The 25642-nt window shown below is 51.0% G+C and overlaps 1 protein-coding gene across 4 annotated transcripts; it reads left to right on the forward strand.

The window, feature by feature from the left end:
* On the forward strand, positions 1 to 25431 carry TIPARP (TCDD inducible poly(ADP-ribose) polymerase). 4 transcript variants are annotated; one of them, XM_051781847.1, is made up of 7 exons: positions 1 to 101; positions 835 to 979; positions 11769 to 12766; positions 20677 to 20845; positions 21551 to 21732; positions 24239 to 24508; positions 24705 to 25431. In XM_051781847.1, the coding sequence occupies exons 3-7, from the start codon at positions 11832 to 11834 to the stop codon at positions 25150 to 25152; spliced, it is 2004 nt and encodes a 667-aa protein (XP_051637807.1). In that variant the 5' UTR covers positions 1 to 101; positions 835 to 979; positions 11769 to 11831; the 3' UTR covers positions 25153 to 25431. The 4 variants fall into 4 exon arrangements, with proteins under 4 accessions (XP_051637807.1, XP_051637806.1, XP_051637808.1 ...); XM_051781846.1 differs by lacking the exons at positions 1 to 101; positions 835 to 979 and adding an exon at positions 9563 to 9823; XM_051781848.1 differs by lacking the exons at positions 1 to 101; positions 835 to 979 and adding an exon at positions 9890 to 10451.
* Positions 25432 to 25642: the final 211 nt, after the last annotated feature.

Genomic DNA, 25642 nt, shown 5'->3' on the forward strand with positions numbered 1-25642 from the left:
CAGCCCCGCTCCCCAGCCCGGTCCTGGTCCCCATCCCGCCCCCGGTCCCCATCCCCGATGTAGCCCCGCTCCCCCGCCGGGACCCCCGGTGGCCGAGGCAGGTGAGTCCTCTCGGGGGGATCCCTCCGGGCTGGCACAGTTTGCCCGGGAAGCAGTGGAGGTTTTTTCCACTCCCCCTCCAGCCCCCACGGGAGAGCGTGTCTGTCTCGTTTTAGGCTCTTAGAGCCGTTCCCTGCTCCCCCCCTCCTCGCTCCACGCCGGCCGTACAAAGGGCTCTGCTTTTCACTTCTGTTAGTGTTCCCTCTGCAATTTGTGACAACAAATTTTGAGCAGGAATTTTGAGGATTACCATCAGTGTCCCGCAGCAGGGTGTGGAGGGATTGCCCGTGGTTACAGGCATTGCCCCACGCCTGGGCTGACTGCAGCAGCAGAACTCCTTGGCCCCTGGACAGCACATTTCTCTTAGTATTTTTAGCGTTCTGGTGTAAACATCATTTAGCAAAGTATATGTGTTCCTAAAATTTAATTAAAGACATTTTTCCCATTTATTCATTCATTCCCCCCAGTTACTAGTGTTCTCTACTTCTGAGAAAACACACAAGGTGCACACCATGAGGAAATGCTCCCTGGAAATGAGGTTAAATTGAAATGGGGTTAAATATGATCAAAATTAACTCACTATAATAGAGCTTTGTAAAACATTTAGGTGCAGTAGGACTCTGCTTTTTGACCTTGTAATAAATTTCCAAGACCAAGCCAAGCCTGGATTTTCAGACTCAGTGTGTTGCTGTAGTGTGCTAACAGGATTTATTGCTAATGTTGTGCTATCTGCAGGCAGCTATGGGAGTTACACTTCTGCCAGCCAGACCTGCCCTCAGGCTTGGAAATATCTCTCCTGAAGGGATTCCCAGGCTGGATTTGTGGACACACCAGCCCATCAGATGAAGCACAGGAGCTCTGAGGACCAGCAGAAACACCTGTGAGTACCAGTTGTGGCCATCCCTGTGCACAGAAGGCAGGGAGCCAGCCTTCCCCTTGGGTTGGAAGAGACTTTAAAGCTCATCCAGTGCCACCCCCTGCCATGGGCAGGGACACCTCCCAGTAGATGAGGTTGCTCCAAGCCCTGTCCAACCTGGCCTTGGCCTCCTCCAGGAATTAACCTGTTCTGAAGTGATTTCAGCAGTGTCTGGCTTCCACAGGTGGGAAGTGCTGTTTGCCTGTTAGGTGGCAAAGTCTGTGCTGAGGAGGGTTCTCCAACAGGAGTGGAGGTTAGTCTTGGTTTGTTGGTAAAACTTGTTAAACCCACGGTGTCCCTGCCCATGACAGGGGCTGGAACTGGATGGTCCTTAAGGTCCCTCCCAACCCAAACCAGCCCAATTCTAGTAGGTAACATCATATTTAATCAATGTTACCAATCATATGAGTTTTCTTATTAAAGAACATGGTTAGAGTTGTATAAAGTAGTTGGAAACTGTGAGGAATATTAAGATCATTTCAGGATTCAGATTAATCACTGTCCCTGTCCTTGCCCAGATTTCTTCCTTCTGCTCATCTGGGTGAACGTGTGTTGTGGTGGGCTGTAACTGTCTCTCTGCTCCTGGTTTGGGCTTACATGGGCATGGTGCCATCATTTGGGAAGAAAGTCTGCCCAGTGACCATCTGTCTCTGCCTCAGGATGAAGTAGGACATTGTTTTAGGCAGTGGAATGACGAAAGATTTTCTTAAAAAAAAAAACAAATGAGCACTTTGCTTTTATAAACCCCCTGGCACTGGCAAAGTGTGGCTTCAGGCAGAACAGTGTGTGCAGCGAGACTCTCACTGCAGCTTCGTGCTCTGAGAGCGTCGTAGATACTCCCCCAAAAATAAACAGGGCCACCAGTTTCTGTCAAAACAATTCCAAGGTTTGTTTCAGTGCCTAAATCTGCATCTTGGCTGAATCCTCATTCAGAAGCTGTTGGGAACTTGAGGCGTCAAAGTCAGAGGAACAATTGCTCTGTGACCCAACAGCAAAAGATCTCCTGATAACAGGAAAATAAATGCTGTTGTCTTTGTAACTTATGAATTAGGTTTCTTACCAAATTTCTTCCTGAAACACAGAGGCAGTGATAAATATTCTGGCAGTACATTGATTATCTTTATTTTCTCAACTTTATCTAAATCTCTGAGCTGGACTAAGATGAAAAATTTAAATGAGGGCAGTGACATTTCCCAGCAGGATTTATTTTGTTTATTTTATTTTGCTGTTTATCTGTGGGAAGTGTAGACTCCAAAACACCTTTGTGTTGGATTGGAAGGTAGAATCTCCAAGGCAGGTGATTAACAGGAAATGTCTGTTCCTTAGCAAAGTGTTTGTCATCTTGTGTGTTAGTATGAATCATAGTGGCTTGAACTGAGAGTAGGTTTGGATTAAATATTGGGAGGAAACCCTTCCCTGTGAGAGTGGTGAGGCCCTGGCACAGGATGCCCAGAGAAGCTGTGGCTACCCCATCCCTGGAAGTGTCCAAGACCAGGTTACATGGGGCTTGGAGCCACCTGGGCTAGTGGAAAGTGTCCCTGCCCATGGAATTTATCATGCAGGAAGGGAATAGTGTGCTGAGTTTGGGATCAGCTGATGGGGGATTGTTGAAATACAAAGGAAAAACCTCCTTTGGATGAGCATTTGTGGCACTCATGAGCTGAGCAGCTTCTCCCTCTGTGTGATAACTGGGTGGGTGAGAAGCTTTCCAGTTCTCCTGTGTGCTGTGATTTTCCTGAAACGTTCTGTGGTGTGTGAGATTTAAAACTGGAGCTGAAATCTGTATTATTTTCCAGCCAAATCAGTTCCCAGGTTTAGAATCCCAGGATGGTTTGGGTTGGAAGGGATCTTAAAGCTCACCTCGTGCCACCCCGTGGCATGGGCAGGGACACCTTCCACTGGAATGTAGCCCCCAAAAGAGGTACCTACAATTTCTAAAAGCTGGGAGTTGCTGGATTTCCAGGACACTTGCTGTATGTGAAGGCAGCTCAGTGTAGCATATGTGACCCATTTTTGATGTCTTGAAATGGTCTCATCTGCTCCAGTTTCCTTCTTTGGCATTTTTAAGGTTCCTGTGATGTGGACCAAGTGAACGAAATCATGTCTAGGAATAGATTCAGGGGCTGGTTTGCTCAGGTAGAGCCTGGAACGGACCACACTTTGGAAAAGCAGTATCAGAGGCACTGTTTGGAAAATAACCATGACATAAAGGCAGTCAAAGAGTTGTTTCCCTGTGGGACACTCAGCTCGGGTCTCTCCAGCCCCAGATCAGGGGTTCTCCCACAGTCCTCACACTGGGGATGTGTGAGGTGATCTGCAGTGGGATTATCCCAGTCCAGTTCAGCAGCCTGCATCCCTGGCAGTGGGAGGGAACCAGCCAGATGGGATTTCTGAGTCTGCACTGTGTCATCCTGGCACCCACCCACCACTGCTGCTCCATCCCTCAGGGCTGTGGGAGGATCTCCTGGTGCCACTCTTCACCTGGGAGTTCTCCAGGGTTTCCCGTTCCTGGAGCCTTGAGCTTGGCAAACATCTGGACTTCAACCACAGGACAATTTTAGCCTATAATGTGTAGTCAGAAGAGTTGACCATCCATGTGCTGATGTTCCTAAAATGCTGATATCTAAAGTAATAAGGATGAACTAAAGCTGAAGGGTCATGTGAGGAATGTTTGGATGAGGGAATAAAAGGGGGTATTTCTGGCTGTTCATTTTCTGAATGGTTGGAGATGAGTCCATCCACAGAAAACAGACTTAGTGTTTTCCACCTGGCTCAGCCTGGATCTGGTTAGAGAAAATTCTACCAAGTCTTCTTCCTAATTTAAAAAAACCTTAGGAAACATGAAAGAAAAAAACCCCTGAACAGAATTAGCAAGGCAGTGTCCTGTCCCCTCCTGGAATGCGGAATTCAGCAGCACAGAGTGGTGAATTCTAGAAATAAAGCATTCCTAGCGTGCTCCCACACAGAATTCTTGGGCAAAGAAATAATGTCCAAGTGCAAATTCCCTTTCTGGGATGAGAGCAGAGCATCTCCTACTCCCAGGCACTTGGGGCTGTTTCCCAAGAACAGCTGCTGAACAGAGCAGGCATTTGGCTGTTTCCTGCACCATCCCAAGGCTGTGGTTTTATTTAGGTGTTCTGCAGCCCCTGTCCACCCAGCTGCTCCCTGAGCTGCACATTTTGGTTCTTCAGCTCCTGCATCTTAGAAGAAAAAAGTTTTGTTGAATTTAGCATTGATTTCTCCCTCTGGTTTATTTTATTCTCAATTTAAGGTGTGAACATTCCCGTTTTCCTCCTTGCTGTTTGAATCATGCAGAGCCTGGGAGAAAGGGCAGTCAAATTTACAGTGCCTCTGCCTTTTATACAGTAAGGATTGACCTTTTCCAGGGATATCTCCAGAGATCCTCATTCACACTTTCAGCTTCTCCAGGGCGTTGCAGCTCTTTATGGAACCAGTCTTTACTGGGGAACTAAAGGTTTGCCCCAGGGAGCAGCTCTTAGCTGGTTTTCCAGGCATTCTTTTTTAATTTGTTGGAATTATTGGTTGAAGAATGGACTTCATCTGCATGGAGATAGCAAACTATCTGTCTGTTAGATAGAACTAGCTGGTGATTTTAGAAAGAATTTAAATCCTAGTTCACCAACATTGCATTGTAAAGGAACATTTCCAGTCTGTTTAGATAGGAGTCAGCCTAAAGGAGAAGGAACAAAGCACTGCCATCCACACATTGCTGCTTACCTGGTGGCAGGATCCACCTGCTGAGTGTTCCAGAATCATCCTTAAAAAATCTCAAAAGTTCAGTGTTTTTTTATGATTCAGTTTGTGTTAGTTGAGGATTGGTAAGTGCTGCCTTGGCCTCAGCTAAATTTCCAGTTTACATGGATTTAAGAGACTTCCACGAGAGGGTGCAGCAGTTCAGCAAAATGCCACCTAAACCAAATGAGCCCACTGTGGGCATATTTTCACTCATTTTATGTATTAACTGGTGTATTTACACCAACTTCCGAATTGGATGGGTGCTTTAATTAAACAGTTTAATACCCCAGAGCATCTCTCCAGTCTGTTACTTTTTAGTGCACTGTGCTACCTGGTCTCAATTCCTGCCTGATACCCTGCAAATGCTCACTACATGCATTTTAAAAATAAAGCTTAGAGGGTTTTTTAAAATACTGTTGTTTTAGTTGTGAAGCATCATTGCTTTTCCCCTCAGACTGGTACAGCTGCAGAAGGAAACTCCATCTAGAAAGCTGAGCTCTGGAGAAACCACTAATTTGAGTGTGACTGATACCACTTTTTTCTGTTTCTGTTCTGTGATAAAGGATTTCTTGTTCCAGAAGATAATTGTGAACTCTTAGTAATGATTCAGCTTCCATGGATACTGTTGCTGTCCTGATGTGCTGGGAGCGTTGAGGTGCTGTGCTGCACATGGGCCAAGGGTCGAGGTCCATCCTTTGACTGGGACAGTAAAATACCTCTGCAGAAATGATTAACTCTTAACAAATTTCCAGGAAAAGAGCCCACTTTTGAATAGTGTTGCTTGTCCAGATTCACGCATCAGAAATCACTTCCTGAGATAAGATGATCTGATAGTGAAATAACCATAAGTGTGGTGATACTCCTGTATAATTTATCATTTGGTTTCCTGAGAAATGCTGTTTTCACCAAACTTTGAAATCTGCTCAATAGCAGAGACAGAATGCTGTGCTTTTAAAACTTTTAGCTACTGGTATAAGATATTGGAAGGCAGTGAATTTGAGACAAGGGCAGTGACTTTGGTCACTGCCAGCTGCAAGTGTAGAAGTTGGGTCTGCATTCAGAAGGTTTCACTGATGAACGGGAGCTACAGAGATGAATAGAATGAATCAATAGAACAAAATTAATGAATAGAAATTCACTAATGAATGAGTCTAATGAATAGAAAATTTCACCTTGACGCGTTTGGACTGTGACATTTCTGTCCTCCTCACCCCAGGACAGAGCACAGCAGGTGGAGCCCAGTAGGTGTCAGTCCAGCCAAGGCTACAGGTGTGAATAAAGCCTTGCTGCCTCCTCCCTCTTCCTTTTCATTAGTGACATTGGTGGCATTATTCCACCTTCACAGAAACACAGCCAGCACTTCAGAGGTTCTCATTTCCCATCTGTTAACTTTTAATAAATGTCTGCATGACTGACCTTTCTCGTCCCTGGGTGCTCACCCACCCTGGCTTGCTGGCACAAGGATAGGGCTTGGTGTGATATTTGCTGGTGATTAGCATTTGTCATCAAGCATTGGTATGGAAAAGCACAAATCCAGGCACTGGGAGCAGCCCTGAGGAGAAGGATTTGTGGGCTCAACGTACCCTGACCTGGCCATGAGCTCTGGCACCCAGAACCCCCCATGATCCCACGGCGTGGGCAGCAGGACGGGGGCTGTTCTGCTCCTCTGCCCCCTCAGGTGAGGCCCCACCTGCAGAGCTGCCTCCAGCCCTGGGGAGCAACAGCACAAGGACGTGGAGCTGCTGGAGCAAGTCCAGAGGAGGCCACAGAGATGCTCCAAGAGCTGGAGCTCCTCTGCTCTGGAGTCAGGCTGGGAGAGCTGGGGGGGTTCACCTGGAGAAGAGAAGGATCCAGGGAGAGCTGAGAGCCCCTTGCAGGGCCTAAAGGGGCTCCAGGAGAGCTGGAGAGGGACTGGGGACAAGGGATGGAGGGACAAGATAGGGAAGAATGGCTTCCCACTGCCAGAGGGTAGGGCTAGTGGGATATTGGGAAGGAATTCCTGGCTGTGAGGGTGGGGAGGCCCTCGTACAGGTTGCCCAGAGAAGCTGTGGCTGCCCCATCCCTGGAAGTGTCCAAGGCCAGGTTGGACGGGGCTTTTTGTTAGTCATCAGCACAGTGCTGTTTGTTGACTTGTATAAAACACCAGAAAAGGACAATCAGCTTCCTGTCCTGGGATGTGTTGTAGGGAGTGAAGAATGTTCATTGTGCAAAGGTTGAGGTAGAAAAGGAGGTTTCCGTCACTAGAAAAAAATGTGTTGGAGCCTGAGAACTTTGTTGTTTTAGCACAAACATTGAAGTCAGATGTTTCCCCTCTTTCATCCCAAATCAAGTGTGCATACTGATTATCCTGGATTTGCAAGGCAGAGCTGTAAATTGCTGCATTCACTCTGGTGCCGTTTACCATCTGAAAGAAATAATTAAAGCTTTCATTCTCTTGCTTAAGATTTAAACATGTATTTAAAAATGAGATCATGCTTCCACGGTGGTCAGAGTTTCTTTCTATATTTGTGTGTGGGAGCCTCTGAAATGGGCGTACGAGGGTCTGGTGTGCTGTGATGTGTTTCCTTTAATTATACATTTGTTTGGAGCAGGATGGTTATTCCAGCCTCCATCTTTGCCCGGGTCCATCCTCCCACTCCCACTGCAGCGGGAGCTGTGCCCACCCCAGTGTGTCGCTCAGCCATATGTGCCTCTTATTTATATCTCATGCGTGAAATGAGCTATTCCAGAGCGGTAATTTCTGTTCTGGTGATGGCAGATAAGTACGTGTGTGTGTGCAGCTTCCGTCCCCGTGAGGATGTGACACATCGCCCTCACCCTGCCCCGCCACGCTCTGCTCGCCGAGCCCAGACAGGCTCTGGGGCTGCGTCTGGTGCTTCAGACACTCAAGAGTTCAATTCATTTACAGGTGATAATTTGCTTTCAGCTCCTGCAGATACAGATGCCACCTTTACTGAGCCTCTGTTGTGTCATTCTCTCTCCAACTGCATTGGAGAGAGACTATTTACAAGGGCCTGGAGTGACAGGACACAGGGAATGGCTTCACACTGCCAGAGGGCAGGGTGAGATGGGATATTGGGAAGGAATTCTTGGCTGTGAGGGTGGTATGGCACAGGTTGCCCAGAGAAGCTGTGGCTGCCCCATCCCTGGAAGTGTCCAAGACCAGGTTGGATGGGGCTTGGAGCAACCTGGCATAATGAAGGTGTCCCTGCCCATGGCACAAGGTGGGCTTTAAGGCCCCTTCCAACTCAAACCAGTCTGGGATTCTGTGATTCTGTGAAGCTCCAGTTTTGTAATTTGTTGGTAGAAGTGCCATATTCTGCCTGGATTATTAACACAGCTGTGCAGCATTTTCCAAGTGCACCATGCTGCCTGTGCCACCTTAAAATGAGTTTCCTTCCATATGCCTGTATATTCTGTATGTGTAATTCCATAAAGTCACTGAACATAGGGAACTAAAGACTGGCTTTGAAACTGAAACAAGAACACGAGTTGTGGAATCCCAGAATGGTTAGCCTTGGAAAGGACTTAAAGCTCATCTCATTCCAACCTCCTGCCATGGGCAGGGACACCTTCCACCAGTCCAGGTTGCTCCAAGTCCTGTCCAACCTGGCCTTGGACACTTCCAGGGATGGGGCAGCCACAGCTTCTCTGGGCAAATAATATAATAGATGTTCCATCTATCCAACATAATTTTTACCTTCTGAAGATGTTTACTTCTTTATAAGTTACTTTATCTGCCCAAGTTAGCGCTGCAGATGCACTTGGTTGTGGCTGGTGTCCGTGTGGATGGCTGGCCGGGTGCTGTGGAGGTTTGCTCAGGAACAGGCGGTGATTCAGCAGGGAGGCATGTCAGGGCTGCACGGAGCAGCTGAGCCGCCCTGCTGTGCTCTCACACACGCACAGCCCGGCGGGGACACGGCCACGGCCGGGGACAAAGAGAGCTCAACTGCGCTCTGAACCAGCGCCACCTATAACACACTGGGTAAATAAATAGTGGCTGCCTGTAGTGTGTTACCACAGACTGGTTTGGCTTGGAAGGGAACTTAAAGCTCGTCTCATCCCACCCCTGCCATGGGCAGAGACACCTTCCCCTAGATAAGGTTGCTCCAAGCCCAACCTGGCCTTGGACACTTCAGGGCTGGGGCAGCCCCAGCTGCTCTGGGCAGCCCGTTCCCCGTGACGCTCGCTCTTGCCGTGTGTGTCACGGTGCTGGAGCAGGGCCCGTGCCAGGGGTGCGTGCGGGAGCCGAGCTGAGTCAGGGTGACTTTGGTCGGGAGGGGCCCCCCAGCTTTGCCTCTTAGTCACCGCCGAGCGCAGGCGGGGCCGCTCGCCCCGTGTGCTCGGAGCCGCGGGAGGCTCAGGTGCCGTCCGTGCCCTCCCGAGGACGGGCCGTTCCCGGCGCTGACACGGCTCGTTCCCGGCGTGTTCCCGGCTCGCGTGCGAGCCCCGCGCACGCAGCGCCGCTCCCGGGGACATCCCTGCCTGCCTCCCTGCCTGCCTCCCTGCCTGCCTCCCTGCCTGCCTCACTGCCGGCCTGAAACGAAACGCTCGGTGCGTGATAAATGAAACGCGAAGGCGCCTCTTGCCCCGTCGGTGCTGGGGAACGGCCCCGGGCAGCGGTTTCGGTTCTGCCCGCCGAGAGCGGGGCGAGGCGGGGCCGGGCGGGCTCGGCCGGGACGCACCGACCCCGCGGGGACCGGCCGGGGGGCGGGGGACCGGCCCGGCTCCGCCCCGGCCGGCGCTGCCCTGCCAGCGCTCCCGGCAGCGATATTTAAACCGGCGGGGAACATGTGAGCAGGAGCAGAGGGAGCCGGGGCGGGAGGCGGCGGGATGGGCGGCCCGACACCCCCGGCGGGGCGGTGCTGAGCCCGGGACCCCCCGCGCTCCGGCGGGACCGCCCCAGCCTGCGGGCGCTGCTGCTCAGGTGCTCGCCCCCCCGCCGGCGGCTCTCACCTCTTTCACGATCCTTCCCCCCGCCAGGAAAGGGCTCGTTGTGCGGAGATCCCCCGGATTCGGGTCGGGACGCGGCAGCCGCGCCGAGGGAGCCCGGTAGGTGCCGGCGGGGCTGGGCTGGCCCCCGCCGCCCGTGCTGCTGTGTCCGGGCTGCCGCTCGCAGTGCTGGGTGTTCGGGGTTTGTGAAAGCCGGCCGAGCGGCTTTCCCGAGCAGAGGAGGGGCGGCTCGCGTGCGATGGCGAGCGCTGGGGGAGCGAAACCTCCCACCGAGACGTCGCGGCTGTGAAAGGCGGCGAGCGACCGAGCATCGCTGCGGGGATCCTGCTCCGGCACGGCAGCGGCTCGTCTGGGATGGGGGAATGCTGGAACGGGAATGCCGGCAGAGCCTCGCGTTCATCCTTCTCGCTGCTTTATTTTTAGAGGCGTTGGGGAATTCGACTCTGCTCGCTAAGGCAGTTCTTTAAAAATAGCAGCGAAACTTAAATGCTGATCGAGGGAGAAATGTAAATGTTGAAATAGCAGCGAGGATATGCCTGAACGAGATCAGAAGTCACTTGCTCAGCTCCTCGGCACAGCAGGGACTCCTTGAGCCCTGGGAGATCCTCTTGCTCATTGCTGGGGCTCTGAGACCTGGGCTGGATGAAGGGAAACATCCTGTTCCCTTCGGAGTTGCCTTTGGAGTTACTTGAAGGTGCCTTTGGTGGTTTAGAAGGAGAACTGCCTGGTATGTCTGCGGAAGAATAACAGATAAACCAGTGACTTTGTTTAACTGGCAAACATACACCAGTTCCTTTAAATGTAATCTAAAAATGGAAAAACCGGAGAGATACAACTTTTTTTTATTTTTCCTGGCAATCCTGACGTGCTGTTTCCCAGGGAAATGGAAAAGCCTTGCTAATGAATGTTCCAAAATGAGGAAGACTCAGTGAGAAATTTTCCAGAGCAAATCGTCAGTAGTAAGAAATTATTGCCAAATTTTCTCTGTTCTCTGGGATTTTGTTTGAAAATGAGAAGTTGCTTTGCTTGGGATGCATTTATCCAGGAAGTAATCCTTAATGTGCTCCAGTCTGAGCGTTGAGGCTACGGGCGAGATTGAAGAGGGTTTAATTAAATATAATCAAATAGTACAGGATTGCTGATTAAAAGGCAAAGTGCTTGCTGTTGGTGACGTACGAGACACACTGCTTATTTGTGCCTTAAAAAAATATAACTCTGCAGCTTACAGACAATTTCTCTCTCAGTTCCTGAGTAACTATGACCCTGTAGTTTGCTGCAGTGCCCGGTTTTAATTCCTGTTGCCCGGGCGAGAGGTGTCACGGCAGGGTGACGGTGCAGCTGAGTCACAGGAGAGGGAGGGTCAGGGCACGGGCAGGGCGGCAACAGGAACGGGCTGGAAGCGCTGGAATTCCTCTGAAACCCCCCCAGGATTAAATCCTGGCCCTTGCCGAAGTCTGTACGAAGTTTGCCCTGGGTTTATGTGCAGCCAGCGGTTCTCTGGCGATGCTGCCGGTGGAGGTGGGAGGTGGTACGAGGGAGGATCCGAGCGACTGGAATGGGAATGTGTGGGTTTGCCTCTGTGGTGGGGGAAAAAATGGTGCAAGAATGCCCGGAGTGTGCTGAGGACACTCGGGGCTGTATGTCTCATGCTCCTCAGGTCTGGGTGTGAGGGAGGCACAGGAATGAGCGCTGTCATGTTGGCTTTTGTGGAATATAATGAACCAAAGTGCTCTTGTTTATTGAACATCCTGACAAGGAGGAGGCGTCGGACCATCCCCCTTTCCTGCCCACCCTCGGGGGACTGTGTGTTCGTGCCTGAGTGTCTCAGAGACTTCATGTGCGGGAAGATGAGGAGTGTGGGTTTGGGATTAATTAGCCTGAGTTTAGCTGTTTTCATGCTTTACGTGCCTAAGGGCTCCCCGCAGTCACAGCGAGGGGAGGAGTTTGCTGTTGCTGGCTCGAAATCCTCTCCAGGGGTGATCTTGTTCGTGTCAACCATGAGCAATTAGAGAGATTAACTGTCTTGTTTTCCTTTCTGCCCTAGATTGATTCTTGGGAGGCTCTGGGACATTTGAAAGTGATTTGGAGAGAGCAAAGTCTGTGCGTGATGGACACCGAACCCAAGCCAGCGTGCGTGGTGCCCCAGGCTCCCTGCCCAGGGATGAAGTGCCCTCCTTCAGAGGACTTTCCTCCTCAGCTGAGGCTGTCTGAGAAGATACCACCAGTGAAGCCTTGCTTCAAGAAGAAGCAGCAAGTGCAGAAGCGACTGGACCCACAAACCCTCCGGGCTTTGCGGCCGATCTTCACCAGCCTGCTGGGAGCTGGGACCTTGGAGAGGGTCTTTGTGCCCCGGGGCCAAGGTGGTGGCCACAGTGATTTATGTGAACCTGCTGTGAAAAAGACTCTGGACCTCGGTACTTCTTGCCCCCAGGCGGAAAATAATGTGACTGTGCTGGTGCCAACAGCTGCAGATGTGCAGGGTCAGTTGCCAGGAGCTCGTCCTTCCCCCGGGCATCCCGAGCAGGACATCCAGTCAGGAGAGCAAGGCTTCTCCCCAGAAACTCCTGGAACTGCTGCAGATAATGGTAATGAATCATTCCAGGATCATCCTTTGCACCCAAGTGCCAGCGATGGTGCAGCTCGTCCTTTGTTCCCTGACAAGATTCTGGAAAGCTGCACGTCTGGCTTATTCCAGGAGAACAGCTGTCCAGTGCAATACAACTTGAACCCGAGCAATAAATTCAGTGCTGGGATATTCCAGGGTAAAAGTGAAGAGGCTTCTCTGGACCTGGTGTTCGAGCTCCTGAACCAGCTGCAGTATCACACCCACCAGGAGGACGGGATCGAGATCTGTGTGGATTTTCTCCAGGGCACTTGTGTTTATGGCAGTGACTGTCCCAAACATCACACGGTCCTGCCCTATCACTGGCAGGTGAGGAGGACAGCAACCCAGACCTGGCAGAGTGTGACCAACGATTCCCAGGAGCACCTGGAGAGACTCTACTGCAACCCTGACAACGACAGGATCAAAGTCAAGTATCGGTAGGTAACTGAATTTACTCCCTTGCTAGGAAGGGTGCAGAAATCCAACAGAATGTGCCTTCTTTTTTTCCTGATATTTGTATCCAAGTGTGTTATAAACCATGGGATGATGTTACCTGATTAATATCCAACAAGTTTCCCTCAACAGAAAATTCGTGCACACCTATTAAAGCTGTTACTTGGCATCTGGAAAGTATTCCTTGAAGTTGAGAGACGGGGCATGTGAAATAAGAAAACTTTGGCTCTGTAGAAATTCAGAGGCTGTTGTGGAATTTTCTGCTTGTTCTTGACGTTCCTAATTAGTCTTTTTTGTGTATTAGAGAAAGTGGCAGCCTGACAGAGCCTTGGCAGGGCCAGGGATGACAGAGCAGTTGCTTTCTGTCACTGTGAATACACTGTGCACTCCCAGCACACTTTTCATCATTCCGTTCCAAGCAGCCAAAATCAAAGGGGGGCTCAGTGGAGTCCTTTGGAAACGTCCTGTCACTGATAATAAATGATGGTGTTTCAGCTAATTCCCTGAGAACAACCCGAGCAACACCAGCAGAAATGCTGATCATCTCTAGGCTGACACCTCAAGTATTAAAGCAGTTATTAGAAGTTGTTGTTTCCTCTGCAGGGTCGTGTTTATCGCCTCATTGTCTAAAATTAACCAACAGCTGCTGGGTTGCCCTGGTTGTGTTACCAGTGTGGGCTCGAGAGCTGAAACTTCTTCAGCTTTTACACTCAGGTTCCCTTCTGAGGAGCAGTGGGGAGGCTCATGTTTACAGTTCACCAGGTCTAGCTGGTGCAGGCTGCAGGCTGCTTTATTTTTCATTTCTGGAGGAAGTGCACAGTGCAGATGGGGCAGGGCAGATAAGACAGAAGTTTGCCAGCCTGGTGCAGCTCCTGCCAGTTCAGACACCTGTGCAGTGAAGGCTTCCCACTGCCTTTGCCATCCGAGTCCTTGGGGCTTGTGCTCACTGCCTCCCCTTCCTTCCACTTCCTGAAGGAATTATATCCCTGCTTCCTTAACATTTTATTTTCATTTACTGCACTGAGATTTCTCATTAGACACCGGTAACCCAATCTAGTGCTTAAAGTCAATGTTAGTCTTTACTCTCACCTAACTTGACATTGGATTAGGCACTAAATCCAATCTTTTTCACAGAATCACAAACTGCTTTGGGGTGGAAGGGCCTTAAAGCCCATCCAGTCCCACCCCTGCCATGGGCAGGGACACCTTCTGCTATCCCAGTTGCTCCAAGTCCCATCTAGCCTGGCCTTGGACACTTCCAGGGATGGAGCAGCCACAGCTTCTCTGGGCAACCTGTGCCAGGGCCTTTTTAGCGATGGCGATACCAGAATATAAATACCCCACACTGAGAGTGAACGTGAAGTAGAGAATAAGAATTATATGTAATTGGGAATAATCATATTATAAAAATCTTGTGTAAGTGCATAGCAGATAAAATTTGCTGTATTTTACAACAGAGAAACTTCAGATTCCCCAAGTATGTGAAATGATTTCTGAAAAGAAAGCAGCAAAGGCAGAGATAAACTCACAAAGCAATTTCAGTTTGAGCTCTGTGCAGATGAGCAGGAAGTTTTCTTCTAGAGGCTGTATCACCAAATCCGTCCCTGCACATGAGCTACGTGTTCTGAAGGATGGACTTGGGAATGATTAATGCTGGAGGGAACAATGCTTGGTCATGGCTTAGTCAGCCCGGGGAAGGTGCTGCACAGCCACGGCGCCGGGGCAGGTTCCAGCCTGGTGGGGCTCGAGGGCTCCTGGGACACGGAGTTTCAGTCTGTCTGACCCAGCTGGGAGGAGGTTGGGGCGTGTGTGCCAGAGACATGATGTTCTGGGACTGTGAGGGAAGGTGCAGGAGCTGCGTGGGCTCAGACACCCCAGAGTGCCGGGCTGAGCTCAGCCTGACGGAGCAGAGACAGTCTGGGAACAGGCTGGGCTTGACTCTCAGTTGAGTGGGTGTCTGCCAAACTGTAGATTTAGACTGGATATTGGGGAGAAGTCCTTCCCTGGGAGGGTGGGGAGGCCCTGGCACAGGTTTTGCCCAGAGAAACTGTGGCTGCCCCATCCCTGTAGTGTCCAAGGCCAGGTTGGACAGGGCTTGGAGCAACCTGGGCTGGTGGGAGGTGTCCCTGCCCATGGCAGGGGGTTGCAATGAGATGGGCTTTAAACCATTCCACGATTCTATGATGTGTTTTCTTCAGGTAAAAGTAGCCTACAAAGACATAAACTATTTTAACATCAGCATTTTCTAACTAAATTCTGCTTTGAGCTGCTAATTCCATAGCCTGCACTCTCCTTCCTTCTCTTAAAAGTCCTTGTGAAGGTCTTTGAATAGGTGCTACCAAATCATGCCCCAATGCAAGGTTGGGAAATGTTATAAATCTATAATACCCAATGTTGTGGAACACCCAAGTGGCTGTTTCTGTAGCTCTGTTGTGTATTCAATCCCCACGTGTGTGGGTGTCAGTGAGACCCTAGGAGTGAAGCTGAGTTTAAGACTAGAGCTTCTGATTCCAGACTTTTAAGTTTTAAGGAGTATCAGGCTCAGACTTGGGTTTTGAAGCAGGAGGTAAATGTCCTATTGCACATTGTCACCGGTTTCTCCTTATGCAGCATCCATTGTGTCTGGAGACCCTGCTGAGCCCTGGGGTGCGGGGGGCTGGGGCTGGGGGTGCCTCTGCTCCTGGTGGGGCTGCTGGGGGTGGGTTGTGAGGGTCGGTGCCACCCGCTGCCCGGTGTCCCCGTGTGCGTGGTGTCCCCTGGCAGCCCGGAGCGGGGCCTCTCCCGTGCCCCGCGTTCCATGGTGACGGCATTGTTTGTTAAAGCCATTAATCTCCCGTGGTCAGACGGGCTTTGCAGGCCTGTCTGCCCGGGGCAGGCGGCAGGAAACGCCTGCTCAGCACTTGGCATGGCCGGCAAGGGCCCTGTTTGCCCTCCCGTGTGTGGGTTACGTGAGTGGAGGTGTGACACTGGCACCCAGTGCTGCCCCAGGGCAGCTGGGCTGCCCCACGGAGTGCTGGCTACCAGCTCAATTAGGGACTGAGCTCGACATTAGGATGTTCTTCAAGCAGCTATTTATATAAACCGTCCTGCCTCTTAATTATCGAGATGAGTAATGACAGAGATAAGTTACTGAGGTGAGTGATGTAAAATATGCATTAAGTTGTTGCCTGTCACCTAAGGGAATGTGATCTTTAACTGGAGAAGTGGTAAGCCTTGTTTAGTTACTTTGTAATGCAACTTCTTCAGCCACTTCTTACAGCTTGGCCTCAAACTGAATATTCATCATAAATTATATTAATTGCATTCTTAAGTCTGCCGGGTGTGCAGAGCCCCATACCCAGCTACCTAAACAAATGGGGGGATATCAACTCACGCAGGTTTAAATACTCAGGAGCCCTCAGTTTTCTCCATGGATGTGAGGAGAGGTCCTGGAGAAGTTCCAGCTCTCAGTGGAGTATTGGAGAGAGCAATGCCAAGTGCTGTTTCCCAGCAGGAGATACCCACACCGGGATATTTAAAGATGCTCTTTGCTAAGGGGAAATACTTGGCTGAGGAGCTGAGCAGGTTTCCCCACACACACACACCTGTCAGGTCATGCACATGTTGCTTTTCAAAACAAGCAACGTCATCGTGGATTACACAAGGATTTGTTTAAAACAACTCTGTGGTTCCTGACCCGTCAGTTCCCCCCTCTTTGGCTGAAAATTCCACCCTTTCTCTTGGCAAAAAGGTATCCCAGCTCTCCTGACACAACAGCCTCTCGCTGCTGCTTTGATTTCTTTTCCTTTCTTTCTCCTGTAATTTCTGAGAGTTCTGCGAAATGGCTCCTTCGAGGTAGAAGAGAAAGGCCAGAATGAAATGGCTCCAGTCAGGGAAAACCAGGTGGATCCCCAGTGGGACATACCCTGCCTGGAGCCAGTCAGTGAGTCCCCATTCATGGGCTTTGGGTGGTCAGAGGAAATTGTGACAGGAGGAGAGGGAACGGCCTCAGGCTGTGCCAGAGGAGGGTCAGGTTGGACATCAGGAGGGATTTCTCCCTGGAAAGGGTGGTCAGGCACTGGCAGGGGCTGCCCAGGGAGATTTGGAGTCCCGAGCCCTGGAGGTGTCCCAGGAAGACCTGGCTGTGGCACTCAGTGCTCTGGGCTGGGGACAAGGAAACCAGTTTTCCTTCGTTCCTGTGTGCGTGGATGGCTGTTCTCCCGTGCTGTCAGAATGTGCTTGTAGGGGGTTAAATCATCCACAGCACGGTGGGAGCATTTCAGTCACAGAATCACAGAACCACAGAGTGGTTTGGGTTGGAAGGGACCTTACAGACCACCTCAGTCCACCCCCTGCCATGGGCAGGGACACCTTCCACTAGCCCAGGTTGCTCCAAGCCCTGTCCAACCTGGTCTTGGACACTTCCAGGGATGGGGCAGCCACAGCCTCTCTGGCCAGCGGTCATTCGGTCACTCGGGGAGTTCAGGGTGGCTGGTCCATCGAATAATTAAATTTCAGGAATTTTCTGTGTGATACAAGCAGCTGCCACAGTGAGATAAGGCTGTGTCGGTGATAACACCGGAGATAGGGACCCAGCTGAGAGTCCTCTGCCTGAGTTTGGGGGGTTTAGAACTGCTTTGAATTCCTTGCTCGGAGGAACGCAGGAACAAAAGCCATGTGAAGTGATTTTGGAATTGTTTTGTGCTGTGTAACGGCCCGTCAATGGATTCCTTTTTGCACCACTTCAGAGCATCATTTGCATATGAGATAAAACTAATTGGCTCGTAGCTGTGCGAATCTCGGGAAGCAGGGGTTGTGGAGGAGCGGCAGTGACTCCCCCATCCCTCCTCCCGTTCCCAGTCGATAACCAGGCGGCAGTGCTGGGAACAGCTGTCACCTGGCTGCAGGTCGGGGTCAGGCTGTTCCCCGGCTGCTCGGGGCAGTGAAGCAGCCCTTGCTGAGACAAAGGTTGTAATTGCTGCGAGGATTGCTGGCGGGAGGAGCTGCTCCGGGTGATCCTGCAGCAGCAGTGCGGAGCAGGGCCTGCCCATCCCGGGGCGAGGAGCACAAAGAGTCCGTGGCAATTATTGGCTCGGCAGGAGCAGCGGTCGGGGAGTTCCTTCCTCGTGGGTACTCGGGTTTGTTGAAATCGGGAGGGATTTGAGCTGAGTAATCGTTGCAGAGGTGATTCTTGTAGTCACATGGCTGCACTACAGGAGCCACCACAGGAGCTTCTTTGGGAAGCTAGGTCTGTAAGGGGTGATGTGGAACATTCATCTGGGACAAGGGCCTGGAGTGATAGGACACAGGGAATGGCTTCCCACGGACAGAAGGCAAGGTTAGATAGGATATTGGGAAGGAATCCTTCCCTTTGAGGATGGTGAGGCCCTGGCACAGGTTGCCCAGAGAAGCTGTTGCATATATATGTGTGTGTGTGTGTGTGTATATATATATATATAAAATGTGGGCCAGTGTACCAGCATTTGTTTCAGATTTACAAGCTGGACCCCCTCACAACAAAAATTCCATTAGAGTGCTTTTTTAAACCCCCCCCCGTTACCAGTTGTAAAGGCAGGAAAACGAGTCTTTCTAACTTTTTTGAAAATAAGTATAGGAAAGGCAGCAAAGCCACTGCTGTCCTGATGGATTATTTTTCCCTCTGCTGATGGAGCCTTTAAGCTCAGAGGGAAACGTGTCCTCAGCACCTTTGTCCTTCCCCACGTCTCACCCTCCCGTGCAGCTCAGGGTCACCACAGAGAGGAGCAGCGTGACGTGAGGAGGGCACAAATTCAGTCAAATATGGAACTGATCTCCTGCCCTGGCACCTGCTGCCCCTCTCCTGGGTTTGAGGACGGTGAGGCAGTGCTGAGATGGAGGCTCAGGCTGTTTGGGGCTGGTTTGTGCTCCTGCCCCGTGCAGAGGTTCCCGTGTGCCTCTCACACCTCACAGCCCAGTCCTGCTCAGTGCTCTGGGCTGTTGCTCTGTTGGGAGGAGCTGGTTGATGAACATCCCTCGGGAGCATTCCCTGGGCCTGGGTTCTTCCTCCCACTGTGGGTTTTGGTGGGAGCAAATTTTGGCTGCTCTTGTCTTAAGCTCTGCTGTTCCTATTTCAGTATCCGTGCTTAAAAATGAAGCTGGTTTTTGGGTTGTCCAAAAACCTGGCACAGGCTGGAGTGCAGTCCCCATCCCTGGAGGGATTGAACAGCCCTGTGGATGTGGCACTTGGGGACGTGGGTTAGTGGTGGCCTTGGCAGTGCTAGAGAGTGGTTAGGGCTTTTCCAATTTAAATGATTCTGTGACTCTCCCTGATCTTATGAAGACACTGTACTTCCAGTGAAGTTGGGTTTCATGCAGGAGTTTAAACACTTGGTCCCTCACCCAAAGCTGGACTCAGCTCTGGGTGATTCCCTCACCTACAGCTTCAAACAGCTGGACAAATGAGATGAAATACTGCTGATTTGGGGTCAGCAGAGCGCGGCTGCCTGACCTGTGTGTCCCACAGTAACCGAGCTCAGTGTCAGCCCTGAGCACAACCCTTCTCCTACCTGTTGGGCCCTTTGAAGCCACCGTGGCCCTGGGGGAGGGGGGGCCACCAGGTTGCTGTTTCAGAGAGAGGAACTGGTTTAGTCAGAGAGAAAATCAGCAGCTTCCCCAGCCCTGAGCGTGAGCTGGGCTGTGCCACAGCCGTGCTGGGAATGGAGCTGGGCTGGGCTGTGCTGGGAATGGAGCTGAGCTGGGAATGGAGCTGTGCTGGGCTGTGCTGGGAATGGAGCTGTGCTGGGCCATGCCACAGCCATGCTGGGAACGGAGCTGAGCTGGGCTGTGCTGGGCTGTGCTGGGCCATGCCACAGCCATGCTGGGAACGGAGCTGAGCTGTGCCACAGCCCTGCTGCTGGGAACAGGCCCTGGTTTCCTGCAGGGCCCCCGTGCCGCCGCCTCTCTGCTTCTCTGAACCTGCTTGCGGTAACTCCTGACACGTCCCCGAACCCGGCAGGAGGGGTCGAAACCGCACGTGTTTTCAGAGAGCTTACAAAACATATTTCTCTGCCCGTCTGTTTGTACATAGCATTTACAGGGTGTTTTGTCACGCTGAAGGGAAAGAGCCCGGGGGGATTCGGGGTGAAGCTCTTCCGGAAGGGTGCAAGGAAGAGCCCAAACAGCCTTATTTTGGCAGGCTGCATTCATCTAAAAAATACATCCCTCTTATAAAAATACATCGGTGTTACAACTCGCCAGCCGAGGAGCCTACTGGGTTCAGTGTCACAAAGACATGGTATCTCTGTGTTGTTCTTACAGTTTGGGGGACAGAGCAAATATAACTTACTCGAGGAGCCAGGTAGTGCTGTTGAAAGTGCTTGTGGAGTTTTATTTTGAACTGTGCTGTTGTACAGCACCAAATTTGGGGTTGTGTGCCCTGTTCCTCTGAGAGTTCAGTGTGCTCATTCTCTCAGTGCAGATAATTCCACTGAACTGCTTTAATTTATAAATAGAGACCTGTTTTTTTGGTTAGCTGGTGAGGAGAAGTTCTTCAGAAATCTCTGTTCCCACCCCTGTCACAGAGTCTCTGTGGGACCTTTTACAAGGGCCTGGAGTGACAGGACAAGGGGGAATGGCTTCCCGTGGACAGAGGGCCGTGGATGGGATATTGGGAAGGAATTCTGGGCTGTGAGGGTGGGGAGGCCCTGGCACAGGTTGCCCAGAGAAGCTGTGATTGCCTCATCCCTGGAAGTGTCCCAGGCCAGGTTGGAGCAACCTGGGCTAGTGGAAGGTGTCCCTGCCCATGGCAGGGGTGGAATGGGATGGGCTTTAAGGACCCTCTCAAACCATTCTGGGTTTGGGGTTTTGTCCCTCTGTGAACACCGTGGGTTCAGTGGATTACAGGAGGTGAGAATCCCGTCTTTCCCGTTCTCCCCAGGGGCCAGGAGTTCTGTGTGGATCTGAACCTTATGAAATTCTACGACACTGCAGAGTTTGACCAAATGCGGCGCCTGTGCACCCCGTCCTGCCCCGGCTCCAGCTCCAGCTGCTTCACCCTCTGGAAGTACTTCTGCAGGGACCACTTTGGCTGGAGGGAGTACTCTGAGGTATGTCCCACCTTCCCCTGGGCTGGGCTGTGACCTGGAGCTCTGTGCAGTGTGTCACATCTATGGACATGTTTGCTCTGCTGCCTCCTCCAACCCTCAGCCAAGTTCCTTGGAGTTATTGGTGAGGAAGAGAATCGGGAAGGTCAGCGTTGAACTGAGGAAGCAAGAAAGGGAGATCTCAGCTCTGCTGGGCTGGGTTGTGATTCTGTGACTGGAATTACCCGTGGAAACATCAGAGCTGTGGAGGCTGAGCAGGCTGTCACACCGGAGAGCAAACCAGCCCCTGTCAGAGCCAGCAAAGCCCTTCCTAAGCCCTAGAAATCTGGTTTAAATACAGTGAGACAACTTTCTTCTGCCTTTTTAACACCACTACCATTTACCTTTGCAGTTTTTAATTTATTCCCCCGTCCCCAAAGCTCTGGTAGGGCAGGACATGCTCCTCCAGTGCAGCCCTTGGGCTGGTCAGAGCTGTACAGGATATTTTGAATAAAACCTCATCTGTGTTGGCAGTCCCAGAAATACCTGCTGAGGTAAACCCAAGAGCTGGAGAGAGCTGGGCACAGAGCACCACAAATGACAAGTTCAGGGTGTCTGAGGTGTGAGAAGTTACAGAGCTGGGTTTCTGTAGCACAGAGAGGAAGCACTAATCTTTGAAGGTGCCATTTCTCACGTGTATGCTCTCCTCTCCTCGTCTCTCCCGGACAGCCCGTGGTGAGGCTGATCGAGGAGGCCACGTGCCGGGGGCTGAAGGAGGTCAGGTTTGTGACCTGGCACAACCAGTACATCCTCAACATCAAGGATGGCTTCCAGCAGAACGCCTGCTTCAGGAGGGAGATCAAGAGGAGGCCCCTCCTGCGCTCCTGTGTCGTGCTGATGCCCTTCCTGCAGTAGGTATCCCGGGAAAATGGGAGTTCCCTCTGTCCTCCGGGTTGGTCTGCCCAGGAGAACTGTGTTCCTTGAGATGTGACAAGGAAACAGGCATTGCTGGGTGGAAAAATTCAAAATCTGGGTCCTGTGTGCAGCTTTCTCCACTTTCCAAAATAACATTTATCTGAGGAACTCCTCGCTGTTACTCAGATTTATAATGGACCTTGTGGATCTCAGAACACTGGGTGTACTCCAGGTCTGCCAAATTATTGTCCAGCTTTCAGCAACCTGGTCCATGGAAGGTGGCCCTGCCCTTGGCAGGGGGTGGAATTGGAGGGGCTTTGAGGCCCTTCACCCAAACCATTCCCTGATGGCTTATTGGGAGCACTGGGGTTCCTGAGAGTCCCCACCCCACCCGGTCACAAGGGGAGGGGGGGTTTGGTCACAGCCAAACACGTGGTGTTGGGAACATTTATAGGTGTGGTTTTACAGGAGGGAAACCCCAAGTCATGAAAGAGAAACTGGAGGGTGCAGGTAAAAAACCAAGGGTGGGCTGGCTGGTTAGAGCAGCCCTGGCTCTCACCTTGGTGAGAAAGGAGGGTTTCAGGTGTTCTCCTGGTGTTTTGCTGCCTGTGACTGTCCTGCCACAGTGCTAAAATGATGCAATTCCCACTGATTTTGTTGGGCCTGGAGGGCTCTGCACTCCCAGGGGATTGACCAGAGCTGTCTGTGCCAACCAAACCCCCAAACTCAGCTCTGATATTTCTGCTCTGCACCAAACCTCAGTCTTGTTCTCTTGGTCCAAGGGCCTTGTCATGCTCACCTGAATTCACCAGTTCTTAGCAAGAACAGAAGAGTAGTTTAAATATTCATGGAATCTGCCCTTAAGTTGTTGCCTCCACTTCCCACACAGTGATACCTGAGATTTGTTCCTTCCCTCCCACCTGCTTAATTCTGTTCTAAAATTGGGAAAGAATCCTGGAATAGAAACTGTGGGTGATAGTGGATGACAAGGGTTGACTTTTTAATTGCTTCCCCTGTAGAATAAATAATATAAATATTTTACACTAGTCAGGAGAACTGAACCAAGTACATAAAGGGTTGCAGGATTTTTATTGGATTTGATGCCTTATTAATCCATGGCATTGGAAATCTCTGCTTGGTCTTCCAGTCCAGTGGGAGTGACTGAGTCCCTACAATAACATTTTTTTACCCATTTACCCATTAAAGGGGAAAACCAAATTAAATACAAGTGCACACTGTGATATTTAATTGCTATTTTAATAATAATTCTTATAAAAATCTGTCTTCTGGGTTTCTGCTCAGCTGTTAATAACCAGGGAGAAGAACTTTGAGTTGAGTCAGTCCATGCAAATGAAAGGGAGGCTGGTTTTGGCCTTGAGCAGCAGGTGACAACCACATGACCACTTCAGTGTTTCTGCCCTGAAAAATGTGAGGGCTGCCACAGTTTCCCATCTCTCTGATCCAAATCAAACGTGTTGATTTAAAAATAGACTCTTTTTTTTTTTCTCCAAAAAACCTTTTTTCTAGAATCCAAAATCTCCACCTGCAGTCAGAAATTCACATTAAACTATTTCTTGGGGGGCACACGGTTCTTTCAGGCCCCTGAATCACTGGGAGCATTTAATGTTCAGAGAGGCACAACCTGAATGGACAGTTCTGTAGGTGATGTGGGAGAAATGTTGATGTTTGGTTTCATTTCTGGCCCTCTGTGGGGTTTGGAGGCAGGATCCACCTTGTCCTGGCCAGGCACTGGTGGAAGGCTCCGTCAGGGCTTTCTGGGTGGGTGGGTCCCAGAGTCAGTGGCAGCTTTTCCCACAGAAATACTTTGGGAAAATACTCCTGGGTGGAATTTCGAGGTGGTTCCATGTATCCTTGCAGCTGCCAGGGAGGCTGAGCCCCGGAGCTGCAGGGGGGAGGCACAGCCCCAGCGGGCACCGAGGGCTGCCCTGGGCACGGCAGGGAGAGCTCCAGGGAGCAGGGGTGGAAGGGCTGCTCAGCTGAGTGAGGGGTGCTCCTTCAGGGCTGAGCAGGTGAGCACAAATGCCACACTTACCTAAATTCAGCAGCCTCAAGACTCTGAAGATCCCAGGTGGGTACTGAGAGCAGAGTCTCCCTGGTGTCCTTCACTGGGTGTTCCAAGTGGTTTTTTCTCTGGCATCTGTGGTAGTTCTTGGCCCCAGCTCCCTCCCTCAGCCCTGCTGCTCTCTGGGCAGCATTCCCAGAGGAGGGGCAGGGAAATAACCAACTGCAAATGCAAATCCACATCTGGCCTGTGCAAATGGCAATAAGAGTCTTCCTGGGTTGGAAGGGACCTTCAATCCCATCCCGTTCCACCCCCTGCCATGGGCAGGGACACCTTCCACTGTCCCAGGTTGCTCCAAGACCCCGTCCAACCTGGCCTTGGACAATTCCAACTTAATCTTTTAAGACATGTTGGGGATGAAATAAATGTGATTAGAGGCTCTTCTGTGAGTGTTTAAGCACCTTTTCTCCTCCCCACAGGACCCTGGGTGGCAGCTCCCCGGCGCCCTCCCCATGTGCTGACCCCGCACACATCTTATCTCCTGCTGCTGTTACCTCTCCCAGCTTCTATCCTGAAACCTGGATTTGTATGGATCCATCTCAGGACTTCATCCAAGTGCCTGTTCTGAAGGAAGATAAAAGCTATAGAACCATTTATAACCTGTTCCACAAGACTGTGCCAGAGACCAAATACAAGATTCTGAAAATCCTGCGAGTGCAGAACCAGTTTCTTTGGGAGAAATATAAAAGGTAAGAGAATGGAAATACAGTTCTTTAATGATGGATGTTTGCAGAGTAGGAATTTTATGGGGGAGCTCTGTATCTCCCCTCCCAGCTCTGCCATTCCAGAGGGTGACACTGGCACTGTCAGAGCCGTAGCCAAAGCCGCTTTTCCCCGAGCGACCCGCCCTGAACACTCACCCTCCCCTCCCATTTTCCATTCCAGGAAAAAGGAGTACATGTCCAAGAAGATGTCCGGGCTGGACAGGCTCATGAACGAGCGGCACCTGTTCCACGGCACGTCCCAGGACGTGGTGGACGGGATCTGCAAGCACAACTTCGACCCGCGCGTGTGCGGCAAACACGCCACCATGTTCGGCCAGGGCAGCTACTTCGCCAGGAAGGCCAGTTACTCCCACAACTTCTCCAAGCGCTCCCCCAGGGGCGTCCATTACATGTTCCTGGCCAAGGTGCTGACGGGCAGGTACACGGTGGGCAACCACACCATGAGGAGGCCCCCGCCCGTGGAGCCCGGGAGCATCACCAGCGACCTGTACGACTCCTGCGTGGACAATTACTTCGAGCCCCAGATCTTCGTCATCTTCAACGACGACCAGAGCTACCCCTACTTCATCATCCAGTACGAGGAGCTCGGCAGCACCGTCTCCATCTGAAAGCCTGGCCTGCTCGAGCCTTCCCCTTCAAAAACTCCTCCCCTGGCACCGGTTCTTGTGGGGGAAATACAACCTGGACACTTCCTGACTGATGGAATGACATGGGAGGAGGGAAATCTCAGCCTCTAGGAAAGGAAATCTGGAGTGACCAACTGTGCACTTGCTGGTTGATTCCCTATGTGCAAATTGTACATATTTTTCCATTGTTTATAGTTGAAAATCTGTGCCTTTTGTTATAATAAAACACTATTTATGTTAGTAAATATTCATGTTTAAAAACATGCCTGTGGGTGTAATTTCAGTGGTGTTCTGTGCCACTGTGTTCTGATCTCAGAGTTTAAGGATGGACCTTCCCAGGGAACCAGAATGGGATCATTTTCATCCCAAAGATATTAAAGAAGAGATTCTTCCAATCACTTTTTTTTTTATTATCATATTTCAGAGAGATTGGGAGAGATCACAGAACTACTACCCTACTAAATTATTAAAC

Source organism: Manacus candei, unplaced genomic scaffold (genome assembly GCF_025592945.1).
Source record: "Manacus candei isolate 608988 ecotype Guabito, Panama unplaced genomic scaffold, ASM2559294v1 h1tg000015l, whole genome shotgun sequence".
Taxonomy (NCBI): domain Eukaryota; kingdom Metazoa; phylum Chordata; class Aves; order Passeriformes; family Pipridae; genus Manacus; species Manacus candei.

What these genes read in the sequence shown, in the direction of transcription:
- TIPARP (XM_051781847.1), top strand. Translation starts at nt 11,832, where the DNA reads ATGGACACCGAACCCAAGCCAGCGTGCGTGGTGCCCCAGGCTCCCTGC. An exon ending in AGGATCAAAGTCAAGTATCG is followed by an intron (nt 12,767 to 20,676) that starts GTAGGTAACTGA and finishes CGTTCTCCCCAG; the next exon opens with GGGCCAGGAGTTCTGTGTGG. An exon ending in CTTTGGGAGAAATATAAAAG is followed by an intron (nt 24,509 to 24,704) that starts GTAAGAGAATGG and finishes TTTCCATTCCAG; the next exon opens with GAAAAAGGAGTACATGTCCA.